Source organism: Chlorocebus sabaeus, chromosome 9 (genome assembly GCF_047675955.1).
Source record: "Chlorocebus sabaeus isolate Y175 chromosome 9, mChlSab1.0.hap1, whole genome shotgun sequence".
NCBI lineage: Eukaryota > Metazoa > Chordata > Mammalia > Primates > Cercopithecidae > Chlorocebus > Chlorocebus sabaeus.
Genome location: NC_132912.1, coordinates 26,895,037 through 26,909,391, shown reverse-complemented (window position 1 = coordinate 26,909,391; position 14,355 = coordinate 26,895,037). Strand labels below are relative to the sequence as shown.

The 14,355-nt window shown below is 36.0% G+C and overlaps 1 protein-coding gene across 8 annotated transcripts in view; it reads left to right on the top strand.

Annotated features, from left to right (window-relative positions):
- Positions 1–13,324, top strand: part of ANKRD26 (ankyrin repeat domain containing 26) — a 98,718-nt gene extending 85,394 nt beyond the window's left edge. For 6 of the 8 annotated variants that reach the window (XM_008002609.3, XM_008002608.3, XM_073018809.1 and 3 more), the window contains 5 exons: positions 825–1,115; positions 3,939–4,156; positions 5,860–6,088; positions 11,858–11,903; positions 13,083–13,324. In XM_008002609.3, the coding sequence (XP_008000800.3) occupies positions 825–1,115; positions 3,939–4,156; positions 5,860–6,088; positions 11,858–11,903; positions 13,083–13,216 (918 nt within the window). In that variant the 3' untranslated portion in view covers positions 13,217–13,324. Of the gene's footprint in view, positions 1–824; positions 1,116–3,938; positions 4,157–5,859; positions 6,089–11,857; positions 11,904–13,082 lie in introns of those variants that run through there. The other 2 variants (XM_073018811.1, XM_073018812.1) reach the window with 2 other exon arrangements.
- The last annotated feature ends 1,031 nt before the right edge of the window (positions 13,325–14,355 follow it).

Below are 14,355 nucleotides of genomic sequence, written 5' to 3'. Positions count from 1 at the left end.
CTTTGCCTAGACCAGTGTCCTGAAGCAATTATCCCTCTCTCTTCTTCTAGTAGTTTTATGGTTTCAAGGTCTTACTTTTTTACATCTTAAATCCATTCTGAGTTGATTTTAGTATATGGTATTCGATAAGGGCCTAGTTTCATTCTTCTGCATGTGGATATACAGTTTTCCCAGCACCATTTGTTGAAGAGGATGTCCTTTCCCCAATGTATGTTCTTAGCACCTTTGTTTAAAATCAGTTGGCTGTAAATATATGAATTTATTTCTAGGTTCCTTATTCTGTGGCCTTAACACCAATAATTATTACCCCTTGGAATGCAAGCCAAATTAGCATAAAACATTTGCAGCTCAGGAAAAGGCTTATGGCATTAGAATCTATATTACAGGATTCATTAATTACACTCTTATTCTGGGAACCATTTTTTTAATGAGGCCTAAATAACTCAATAGGAGGTCCCTGAAACTTCTTTAGAAATTATAGGGCATGTTTATGGGGGAAGCAGTAAGAGACTTTCTGCTACCCCTTAGAGCCATGTAAGGAGGAAAGACACGAAACAATCATAGAAAAATATAAGTTGAAGATCAAGTACAAATGTTGTGTGGCCAAGATGCTGGAAATAAGGAATATATTTTTGTGACTCCTGGTGGCTTTAACTTTGTTGATTTTCTGAGTAATTTAAGGGTCCACATTTGAAGAATCTTCTATGTTTCAGGTGACACTTTATTGCAGTTGAATTATTTCAAAATTTGTTCTTGGTTTTATGTTAGGCTGTTCTCAGGCTACTTCCTTCATTATCACACTATATTATTTTGTCTTCATTCAGATTGATGATCTTACAGCAGAACTGGAGACTGCAGGTTCAAAATGTCTACATCTGGATACAAAGAATCAAGTTCTTCAACAGGAGTTGTTATCTATGAAAACAATACAAAAGAAATGTGAAAAACTGCAGAAGAATAAAAAGAAGTTGGAACAAGAAGTGATCAACCTGAGAAGTCATATAGAAAGGAATATGGTAGAACTTGGTCAAGTCAAACAGTATAAACAGGAGATTGAAGAAAGAGCAAGACAGGAAATAGTAGAAAAATTAAAAGAAGTCAATCTATTTTTACAGGTTAGTTTATGTGTAGTGTGCCTTCATTCATTTCACTGCAAATTGTATTTTGGATAAGTACATTATATGTGTTTCCTCTACATCCCTTATAGCAATTTATTCTGTAGATTTCTAGAAGGATGGTAGCATCTGTTTCTCCCTTTAGATATTTGAGTTTCCATCATTATTGTAACTCAATTGATGATTTAGAATAATGATTTTCATTAGAGAATTATTTGACTATTAAGACCAGTTGGCATAAAACAAAATCATCAGGAAAAGAAAATATTGTGATTTAGAAATTATACCGTATTCTTGAATTGTTCTTAAATTACATTGTTCACTTTTTTAAATTTTTAATTAATTTTATTATTCTTTAAATTATCAGAGTTCATGAGTACTAATGAAACAATGATTCAAATGTTTATACCTCAGCCTCCTAGATAGCTGGGACTACAGGTGCACATCACGATGCCTGGCTAAATTTTTAATTCTTATAAAAACAGAGTCTCGCTTTGTTACCCAGACTGGTCTCGAACTCTTGTCTTCAGGTGATCCTCCTGCTTAGGTCTCCCAAAGTCTGAGATTACAGGCATGAGCCACCAAACCTGATAAATATTTTAAACTTAAAATATTTTTAAGTTTAAAATAAATTTTAAACCTGATAAATATTTTAAACTTAAGCTTGTTTTTTCCACATATTTAAAATTACTCTCTGAATCACTAACTCAAAAGTAAAGGGAAAAAAATACACAATAATTACCCAGGTTATATATAAATTAAATTTTATTGAAGTATAATGTACAAATAAACACAACCATTTTAACAGTTTGACCCAAGTATATACTTGAATAACCACCCTCTCAACAGAGAACATTTCCAGAAAGTTGTCTCTTGCCCTTTTGTAGTTAATTCCCCCTACTTCATCCCAGGAAGCCACTGGGACTTTAAGACAACTTGTGTTGTTTTTGCCTTGAAAAAAAAAAAAAAAGAAACAAAGCTGGGCACGGTGGCTCATGCCTGTAATCCCAGCACTTTGGGAAGCCGAGGTGGGTGGATCACGAGGTCAGGAGTTCGAGACCAGCCTGGCCAACATAGTGGAAACCCATATCTACTAAAATTTTTTTAAAAAGTAGCCAGGCGTGGTGGTACATACCTGTATTCCCAGTTACTTGAGAGACTGAGGCAGGAGAATTGCTTGAATCTGGGAGGTGGAGGTTGCAGTGAGGCGAGATGGTGAGAGCTAGACTCCATCTCAAATACAAAACAAACAAATTAGGGTGGGCATGGTAGCTCGCACCTGTAATCCTGGCACTTTGAGGGCTGAGGCGGGAGAACTGCTTGAGCCCAGGAGTTCAAGACCAACCTGGGCAACAAAGTGAGACCCTGTCTCTACAGAAAATTAAAAAAAAATAATCAGGTGTGGCTGTAGTCCCAGGTACTTGGGAGGCTGAGGTGAGAGGATCATTTAAGCCCAGGAGTTTTCAAGGCTGCAGTGAGCTATGATTGTGCCACTGAACTGAACCATAGGCAATAGACTAAGACCCTGCCTCTAAAATAAACAAAGCCAAAGAAATGTCTTTCCTCTCTTACCTACATGGGTATATGAGTGCGTGAGTGTGTGTGTGTCTGAGTGAGTGATAAAAATCTACTTCCTTAATAACATGAGTTTGTGTGTCTATGAGTCATTAAAACTCAATAATTTAACAGATTTGTTTTAGTTGGGATAAAGAGCAGTTGAGAACTGTGCAGGACCCCTGTGCTTATGAGAGAGGATGGAGGGTGCAAACTGGTAGAAAGCATTTGAAGATTAACAGAGAGCAAATCTGGGCCACTGGAAAATATGTAGCCTTTGTGAGAGTAGAAAGTCTTCGCTACTCATTCTCAGCTTTTTCCCTTGCCTCAGGCTCCTGAGAGATAGGAGTCTTGGAACACAATCTACAAGGCCAAGGTGGTGTTATCCATGATAACACAGGTTTCTTCACATGGTGTTTATGATAGTCTTACAAAGCTCTACATGTTAGCTCTTAGAGACATGGAATGAGAATAGGGAGAAATCTTAGTGATAAGCCAGTATAGTTTCTCATTTTACAGATGAAGAGACCTAGGGAAAGGTTAAACAGCAGGCCCCAAGCCATAGAGCTAGTCAGGCTCAGGATCACACTCCACGTTCTTTTACTTGTAGTCCAGGTGATTCCATAACCTTATGCTCCAGCAGGTAGAGTTACTGTAAGAGATCCAAGACTTTGGGCTTTTTTCTCAACATGTGTTGATGTGCACAGCATTTATTCCTAAGCAGCTCTAAGTTCCTATATCTTCCATACAGATGATTGCTTTAATTTACTTTGCCAAGTATATTCATAATATGGAATATCACATCAAAATTTTTAAACATATTCAAGTCTCCCAAGAATATATTTTAACACAAAAATAATTTTTAGACGATTTTCATTCGAAAATACCTATACATTTGTAGTCATTTTCTTTCTTAGGTTTTCCTTATGTTATCAATTATTTTCCATATAACATTGCCCCCCATCGTTAGACATCTGGGTTGCCAGTCAGCCTTTATTGTTTTGATTACTTCATCAAGGATGAAAATGCTTCTCTAGTAGAAACTCACTTTCATTTCTTTGGAAGGTGTATTTGGATTCCCGTTTCAATTGGAGCCCTGGAGTGTCCTCTTATCTCTTTGACCAATGCCTGTTAACACAGAAATCTTTCTCTTTTGGAGTTTGAGTTAAAAACAAAACAGCCCTTAGACACCGAGTAGGTGGCCATGGTCTTACTCAGGTTATATATTTTTAATATATTTTAAAAACACATGCTTTTAATTCGTTTTAGGCACAAGCAGCATCTCAAGAAAACTTAGAGCAGTTAAGAGAGAATAATTTTGCTTCAATGAAAAGTCAGATGGAACTCAGAATTAAAGATCTGGAATCTGAACTCTCCAAAATAAAAACTTCTCAAGAAGACTTTAATAAAACTGAACTGGAAAAATATAAGCAACTCTATCTAGAAGAATTAAAAGTTAGAAAGTCCTTGTCAAATAAACTAAACAAGTAAGTCAAAACATAGAATAGGAAATAAATTAAGCCATTCATTTGCCTTGAAAGCATAATTCTTAGTGAGATAGGTTCATGAGATTAATGGGAAGTGAAAGCTAACTAGGTAATATAATTTTGGAAAATGTTAGTAAATTAACTTACCTTTAAAATGTGAGTCCAGGACAGTTTATGTCTTTCCTCTGTGTGTGGTTTTTTTTTTTTTTTAAATGTCTTTTCCATTAATATTCTTATGTAGTTAACTAGATCTGTCTTTCAGCTATGTGCTTTTGAAACTTTGTTATTTAGACATTGACATTGTCATCAAATTGTTTATCAGCATTGCCATAAATGTAATTATTAATGAGTTGGGCTTTTTTTTGAAAATTACAACTTAAACCAGAAGGGTCAAATATCACTACTACTCTGCACATTCTGGCACTCCATAAATGAACTTCCCTTGGTTGTGATATCTGGTGTTATCACTAGAGGGCGCTGTGAGACAAACTATCCTGTGTAGTTCTTCTACTACTTAAAGGTTTGCTAGTGAGATAGGGAATGATTAACGTAGGGATGAAGGGAAGTATAATTCATAAAGTGGTTAAAAATAACACCTTGGTCAGCCTGAGGGAGTGTGTGGAAAACAGGTCAGGCCCCACCTCTGATGCCTTGGGAACAATGTTAGGAGCTAACTGCCTTTGAGGCTCTGTAGTACTTTTTTTTTTTTTTTTTTTTTTTGAGACAGAGTCTCGCTCTGTCGCCCAGGCTGGAGTGCGGTGGCGCAATCTCCACTCACTGCAAGCTCCGCCTCCCGGGTTCACGCCATTCTCCTGCCTCAGCCTCCCGTGTGGCTGGGACTACAGACGCCCGCCACCGCGCCCGGCTAATTTTTGTATTTTTAGTAGAGACGGGGTTTCACCGTGTTAGTCAGGAGGGTCTCGATCTCCTGACCTCGTGATCTGCCCGTCTCGGCCTCCCAAAGTGCTGGGATTACAGGCGTGAGCCACCGCGCCCGGCCTCTTTAGTTCTTTTTGATCACCAACTCAGCTATCTTCTTTTCCCCTAGAATTTTTTGCTCTGAATTATTCCTTGGTGCCAGATGCCTAATATTTTTCCAGATAATGGGTGAAATAAATGTAAAAGGGTGGTGAAAGCAAATGCTTGCACATGTCTTGAGGATTTTTTTTTTTTAATCTCTAAACTGGTTTACTAAATACAAGTATCTTTAGCTGGGCTTTTTCCTTTGTTCTTAGTTCTGTTAATTGTATGTATCAAAACGATGTTTTTGATATGTTTGTACATAGTGAAATGGTTATTATAGTCAAGCAAATTAACATATTTATCATCTCACATATTTACTCTTTAAAGACAAGTATTTCTAATGACATCCTCAGGAATCTTACCCGTGGAGCATTACAGAAGGCAGCAGGTGTTACCTGTGAAGCCATACATCATTGGTAGCCATTTTCTTCCCTTCCCTACTTTGCTTGAATTACTTGTTTGTTGGAAACTACGCTAGAAACATACGCACTTCTTTAGAACAGTCTAAAAATTATAATTGCATACAGTAGGCATGCTCTGACACGTTTTTCAGTATTAAAATACTGGTTAGTGGGAAATTTCATTTACTCTTATGGTAACTTTCTTAAAAATGCAAGTCTCTTAGGAATCATTTAGGGGAAAGTAAAATATTAAGCATGTATCTTCTGCGATCTTCACAGAACTAATGAGAGGCTAGCAGAGGTCAGCACCAAACTTCTTGTGGAAAAACAGCAGAGCAGATCTTTGTTCACCACTCTCACTACCAGGCCAGTCATGGAGCCACCTTGTGTTGGAAATCTTAATAATAGTTTAGATCACAACAGAAAACTTATTCCAAGAGAAAACTTAGTGATCTCTTCCTCAAATCCACGGACTTCAAATAATAGTGTGGAGAACTACTTGAGCAAGGTTAGTTATGTTGTCTTTTTTCCTTCGGGTTTCAAATTTCTCATATAAGAATTCTTTTTTTGTTTGTGTTTTTGAGACAGGGTTTTACTCTGTTGTCCAGGCTGGAGTGCAGTGGTGCCATCTTGGCTCACTGAAACCTCTGTCTCCGGGTTCAAGCGACTCTTGTGTCTCGGCCTCCCAGGTAGCTGGGATTACAGGTGTGTGCCACCACACCCAGCTAATTTTTATATTTTTAGTAGAGACTGGGTTTCACATATTGCCGGGCTGGTTTCAAACTTATGGTCTCAAATGATCTGCCTGCCCCAACCTCCCGAAGTGCTGGGATTACAGGTGTGAGCCACCATGCCTAGCCTCAAATTTCTGGTATAATTCTTGTTTTTAATTTGGTGAAATACTGAGTTGTTTAATTGGCTTATGCTTGATAAGTAAGGGTCATAATTCTGTGCTAATAAAGTGAGGAAACAGAAATTTTAGTTTTGTTTTTTTTAAGTCCCTAGAGCTCTCGCTTTCAAGAGATACCATTTGTTTATTCAATAAATGTAACTAAATTGTCACATTTTAAATTTCTTTAAAAGCTGAATTTACTAGAAATGGAATATTATTGCCTGTTACCTGATAGTAAAAGGTATACGTTGAGATACGGCTTTCTTTCTAATGGATTTGAGTTTGGCTGTGGTTGATAGCACTTTGATGGTTTTCTGGCACCATCTCAAGTGTTCCACCCTTAATCATAAGTGAACAATTGGCATCCAGACACTTAACCACATATGGAAATTATTATTTAAAGAACTCCAAGATAAATACTGTTTATGAATTAAACCTCTAACACTGATTAATTTGTATTTTTAAGTTTTGTCATTTTGTTACATAGGATTACATCCTTAGTTGCTATTGTTACAGCATGTTTTTCCCAATTTTTGTAAAATGTGTCTATTACTGGGCAATTGCACAGCAGTTTTTTAATAGTTAAGCAAATATGTGAATTTAAAAAATGCACTTGTGCCATTACTTGAATGATTGATGACTAAGACGGCAATGATATCAAGAGTGTTTAGTAACTATGATCAAACAGAATTATTTTCTTCCTACCCAGAATTTCATGTAAAGCCTCACAGGGTCCCCATCTTTACAGTTGCAAGATCCTAGCTAGCCAATATTATGTTCATCATTTTGTTAGCTTAGTTTTGTCTGGCTTTTCTAGGACAATAGAAAACCCATTGAAGAGGAACCTTCCAATCCAACCTTATGATTTCACTCATAGTATGACTCCATTTCTGGGGATCTCAAAATGAATTCAACAATGACAAGTTATAACAATTGTAGACTTGGTAGGGAAAAAAAATAATTCAACTATGCTTGATCCAGTTTAAGATACCTGTCTAACTTTTGACCATTTTTGACCAGGGGGACAAATTACAAAAGCTGGTTGCAGTGGTGAACACCTATAGTCCCAGGTACTTGGGAGGCTGGGGCAGGAGGATTGCTTGAGCCCGAGAGTTTGAGGTCGTAGTGTGTTTTTATTGCACCTGTGAATAGCCGCCACACTCCAGCCTGGGCAACATAGCAAGACCCTGTGTCTTAAAAAAATTACAAGATGCATAAAACATTTGTTTGAACAAAAATAAATAAATAACTAGTTCTTGTTGTGTATCATTAAAATATTCATTTTAATCAATGCACATTAGCTTAAGATTGAATGGTATTTTCATGATCTTAATGCAGAGAAAAATAGTGTAGACTCATGTTAAATGAGACCTCAATGTGGTTTCTTTACCAGGCCTCATGTCCTAACAAATCATAGAAGAGCAAGCCTGAGGTTTTTTAGACAGCACTGCAGCCAAGTGGCTAACAAGAAACAAATTAAATGATTGTTTTAATATATAAATTACAAGATCCTAGCCAGCTAATTTTTTTTTCATCATTTTGTTAGCTTAGTTTTGTCCTTTTTTTTTTGACAATGAGATGATCACGGTCTAAGTGCTTCAGGGTCATGAAATTATCCTACTGGGTACAAAAAGAAAATGAATGTCAAATACTTCTGTAGGCCAGATGCTCATGCCTATAATCCCAACACTTTGGGAAGCCAAAGCAGGAAGATCACTTGAGCTCAGGAGTTCAAGACCAGCCTGGGAAACATAGTGAGACATAGTGAGACTTCATTTCTGCAAAAAAATTAAAAAATTAGCTGGGCATGGTGATGCACGCTTGTAGTCCCAGCTTCTCGGGAGGCTGAGGCAAGAGAATCACTTGAGCCCAGGAGGTCAAGGCTGCAGTGAGCTATGATCGTGCTTCTGTACTCTATCCTGGATGACAGTGAGACCCTGTCTCAAAAAAACCAAAACAATAACAAAAAACCTTCTGTAACTTAAGCATGATGCAAATATAAAATTTTCTCGTTAGTTCCTACCAGAAAACTCAGGTAACAGCATTTTATAAGATGATGAAAGAGTGTATAAATACGCAATGTAAGGGAAGATTTTTGAGGAAATATTTTTTCTTGATTTTTTGGGGGGACAAGGGGGTGTTTATTTGTACTATTTCTGGATAAGCTGAAAAATATTCCATTGGTATACATGGTTTCTTTGTGGGGCACTGGTTTGCCAAACCATGTTAGACTTAAAAGAGATTAAAAAGAACTATTCTATCAAGTCAAGTGTGACTTTCATACCTTAAAAAATTTTTTTTAAAGAATAGAACTTTTCTTTTAAAAAATGGCATGAAACTATATTCCATAAAACAGATAGAAGTAGAGCTCTCCGGCTAAAGGAGGGTTAGGAGCTCTGAAGTTGTGACTTCCTTATCCCTTAATCCTGCAATATCCTCTGTAGATCCTTAGATTTCTGCGGGACAGTTTGAAAACTACCAGTTATGAAAGAATCCAATTAGCCAAAATTCGTTGGTACATTATTCTTCTATAATTTTATCCTGTTCTTAAAAAAGTATACATGAAGTTGCAGATTTGCTCCCTTTATTAATGTTGGACTTCAAGCTACCTCCACCATCTGAAGCATAATCCCCACCTGGAAATAAACAGAAAGTCCATAGAGAAAGGAGGAGCATTTTTATAAAACATAGTTTATTTATTTTACTCTATAATAGCTTTTGATTTTGTATTATGCATTAAATTATTAGCATAAGAGATTAGTAATTTATTAAGCTTTTTAATTTCCTCTAGCAGCATTCAGTTTCTCCTAAACTATTGCTCTATCCATTTCAAAAATCATTGATGGCACCTTGTCTACCTCAATAGGACAGTTATTAATGTCACCAATACATTTTTGTCTCCTTTTTTCTTCCATAGTCTGTATCAGGCACTGTGTTAAGTTATTTAACTGCAGACAATAATTCTAAATTTGTATTAAGGGAAATATGAGGAAAATGTATGATTTAAATGTGTGATTTAATGGTAAAGTAGGAATGAAAGGGACTTTTTCAAAGTCATTTAATATTTGCCAGTTTTCACTTTGAATATAGGTAAAACCTTCCCAGTTTCCCATCAGCCAGGACAAAACCAGACTTGTCAACACACAAGACCCTTTTCCTAAGCTTTCGAGTGTCCCTCCCAGAGCCACTCCTTCCTGGGTTCTGGGTCTGCCACTTTTCCCTTTGAGCCTTTATGTCTGACCTGGTGTCCTTTTCTCAAAAGTAGTTGCCCTCAGCTGTCATTTATGTGGTAAAATATTCACCACGCCGGGCGTGGTGGCCCATGCCTGTGATCCCAGCACTTTGGAAGGCCCAGGTGGGTGGATCACGAGGTCAGGAGTTCGAGACCAGCCTGTCCAATATGGTGAAACCTCATCTCTACTAAAAAATACAAAAATTAGCTGGGCATGGTGGTGCGCGCCTGCAGTCCCAGCTACTCAGGAAGCTGAGGCAGGAGAATTGCTTGAACCTCGGAGGCAGAGGTTTCAGTGAGCTGAGATTGCGCCATTGCACTCCAGCCTGGGCAACAGAGTGAGGGGGGAAAAATAACCTCTACTTAAATTTGTTACGCAAGAAGTATTCTCTGTCTAGACAGTTAAGATTTCTTCAGTATTAGAGTAAGCAATTTGTTAAGAGTATTTCATTTTTATCTAAGCAAAATATATATATTATGAAAGTATTTGTAAATAGGGTATAAAGAAATAATAAAATTTATTACACGTAGAAAATAAATATTTAGGAGAAGTGAGAAACTACATTACATTAGTAGTTCCTTAATATAAGTCGTGTAAAAATGTATATTTATGTCATGTTTATTAATGAATAGCAATATAAGATTTGTTCAATAAAGGCTTCTCCTTTTATTTGGTATTGAGTTATTACTTTTACAGGACCTGTCTGCTAATGCTGTTGTCACATTATTCATTTTATAAGGCCTGTCTGTAATGTTACTGTCACAGAAATATATGGAAAACAGTCTTACAAAAAATTGGGAAACCTGTTAGTCAAAAAATTTTATCTTCATACCTAACATTTTTAAAAGCATTGGATATCATATTATCATTATCACCACAAAGTGCCTGTTATGCTCACTATATAGTGTGCTGTTTCAGACCGTGTTCTGGATATTTAGAGAGAGAATACCTTTTATAAAAAAGATTTAAATAAGAAGACTCTAAATGGGCCACTTGCAATATAGTTTGAAATATTCCCACACATTTCATAGTTAAGTATATAAATAAAATTAGATGTTTAAAAAATTGGTACTAATTTTTGAAATCAAAATTACAATTAAAGAGCTATACATATTTTTTTGTTTATAGTTCTACCAAGTTGTGAATCAAAGAAACTAAGCTGGAAAACTAGCTCTAACTTATATTTAGCACTTTTTGAGCAAATTTTCTGAAATCTTTGTGTTTACATGAATAAAGAAATGTTACTTATAATATATAGGTAGGATAATACTTATTTTCACTTACTTTTTTGCCAGTAGAGTTTTCACATGACATTATGATAGTATCACTTTCTTCATGTATATATTGATGATTTTGTACCAAAAAATAGCATAGAACATACTTTAAATTTTTAATTTTCTAAAAGTAGACAATGGAAAGTGTTTTTTTTGTTGTTGTTGGTTTTTTTTTTTTTTTTTTTTGGAGATGGAGTCTCACTCTGTTGCCCAGGCTGGAGTGCAGTGGTGCAATCTCAGCTCACTGCAACCTCCACCTCCTGGGTTCAAGCAATTCTTCTGCCTCAGCCTCCCGAGTAGCTGGGACTACAGGTGCATGGCACTATACCTAGCTAATTTTTTTTTTATTTTAGTAGAGACGGAATTTGACTATGTTGCCCAGGCTGGTCTTGAACTTGAGCTCAGGCAATCTGCCTGCCTTGGCTTCCCAAAGTGCTAGGATTGTAGATTTGAGCCACTGTACCTCACCAGAAAGTTTATTTTAAGGAAAAATCCATTAAAGTGAAAAAACTGATTAAGCTTTATAAAGGTCAGAGGTTTGCTAAGAATTTCAAAGTAATGCATTCATTGCAAACTATGACTTCAGTTGTTTAACTTTGTACTAAAAAGAGAAAATATCACCTTTCTGACATTATGTATTTGCAATAGGCCAATATTAATTGTACTTTTTATCAGATTAAACAACATTACACATTTTTAAAATCTAAACTTAAAACAAGTAGGAATTTTATTTGTGTGATTATTTTTATATTTAAGCAATCAAGTTAAGTGTAGTCTTTAAGAGTATTACAGGCCACGTTTTGTAAGTGATATATCATTCCCATGATAATGTCTCTTGTCTAACTTAAACATTATAAATAACATTTGACTTATTTCAGATGCAGCAGGAGTTAGAAAAAAATATAACTAGAGAACTCGAAGAAGGTATGTTGCCAAACTTCATGAATTAAATTTAGATTGATTAATTGATTTCTGAAATAAATTGTAAATGGTGAGTGGGATCCCTTTCCATTTTTTGTCTAATAGATACTACATTAAATGTTCTTTCTTACACACATCTAATGAAAGATGTGAAAACATAAATATTCATAGTGAAGAGTATAATTCCTTTGTCTCATTAATTCATCATGTTCCATAGCTTTAAAAAAATCTCAAGAAGTCTTTTCATCTCTTTTTTTTTTCGGCTCTACACTTTCTTCACTTCTGCCATTCCCATAGAACTGTAGCCAGCATGCAGAAATTATTCTTAGAAAACAAAGGCATCATCAGCTTCTCAGGGATATGATGGTGATTTAAGGCCCAAAGACCCCAGACTTACCTAGTAATACCTAGTCTGGAATTACAGTTCATAAGCAGTCGCCTGACAGGTGACATTTTAAGTCTCCAGTCATTTACTTTGTCGTTGGTTTCTCTTTGCCCTCAGGAGAAGCTCCAAGTTCCTTAGCATGGAATAAAAACACCCACATCAATGTGGTCCTTGTCATGTCATTCAACCTTATTTCTCACCCCTTGCTGTTCTCCGGGCCCCTTTGCTCTGGCATCCAGCCACCCTAGACCACGTGGAATTCCACAGGGAGCTTCCTCAGCTCCAGCTCTTGGCATTTGCTTCTTCCTTCTGTCTGGCATGTTTTCCTTGTCCTTCAGGTATCAGCCTACACATTGCCTCCATCAAAAAGCCTACGTTATTGACTCAGAACTGGGATAGGTGTCCATTCTGTGTGTTGCAGTAGTGTCCTGTCTTATACCTCTCATGGTATCTGTAACTCTGTATGGAAATTGTATGTTTGTCTGTTTTTTCAGATTATAGCATATGTTTGTTAGAGATGGATCATATCATCTTCATCTTGTAATTCCAGTGCTTACTTTGCTCATGGTTGTTGAATAAATGAATCAAGAGAAGCTTTGATATTTAACCACAAGGATAAATTAATTCAATGTGCAACCATGGGCAAATTATATTTAATAGTAATCTTGTATAATAGTTGTGCATAGATATATTTCTTTACTAAAACTGACAAAATTCTCAACTATCTTACTGACTTTCACTTAGTTAACTTTGAAATCTTTTAGGTAAAGAATATAATTCTTTCTTTTTCATTTTAGCTGCTGCTGAATTAGAATCTGGATCAATAGCTTCTCCTCTAGGATCTACTGATGAGTCAAATGTAAATCAAGATCTGGTTTGGAAAGCATCAAGAGAATATGTACAGGTTTTAAAGAAAAATTATATGATCTGAAAGATGAAATTTTATCACTGGGCTGTTTATGTTACATTTTAATTGTTTCTCATTAAATATTAATATATGACATGTAAAAATCTTTATTAAAGGAAAATATTTTTGTATCATATGTGTCAGATCAAAATTTGTATAGTATTTTAAACAATGTTACTTGGCTTCTTTAACTTTTAAGTGGATTTTGCCAGTGAAAACCAGGAATATTGAGTTTTACATGCTCAAAGTGCCCAAATGTCAGCTGTTTAAACAGCCAAACCACGAAGTTGTCATTAATACTCTAGTGCAGTTAGTTGATGGCTTATTTGTATTTTGTAATTTTTATCACTATATGTAGTGGTAGAGTTGGACTTAGACGTCGTTTTGTTGTGCAGGAACTATGGTCATTGTTCATGTTTGGATGTGTTACAGTCGTTACAGTGCCATCAAATATACACAATTTTAAGCACTGATTTATATAGCTCTTCTCAGGGAGAAATAAGATTTGCCTAATTCACCTTTTCTGTTTGTTTATTTATTTCTAATTAACCTTTTGGAAATAGTCTTCAATTTAGAGAAAATTTCCAAATTTTAATACAAAGACTTTCCCCTCCAAACCATTTGAGAGTAAATTGTTGACATTATGCCATCACCCCTGATTACTTTAGTGGGCATTCCTACAAGTCAGGACATTCTACGTAACTACAGTGCAAACATTGCAATCAGAAAGTCAACATTAATACATTCTAGTTTGTTACTTCTCTGTAATGTCCTTTATAGCAAAAGGATCCCATTCCAATCCACGGCTTGTATTTAGTTGTTGTATCTCTTAGATTCTTTCAGCCTGGAACAGTTCCTCAGTCTTTCCTTGACCTTCATGACCTTGAGTATTTTGAAGAGTAAAGTCCAGTAATATAGACTGTCCCTTAATTGGGTTTCATGGTGATTAGATTTAGATTACATGATTTTTTTGGCCGGAGTATCACAGAAGTGACCCCGTGATCTTCTCATTGCATCTTACCTGTGACCCTACAGTTTTGATTTGCCCTGTTACTGGCAATGTTAGCATTGATCACTAACAGTGGTATCTGCTGAATTTCTCCTCTGTAATGTTATTTTTTCACCTTGTGGTTAATTAGTATTTTATGGGGAGGTAATTTGAG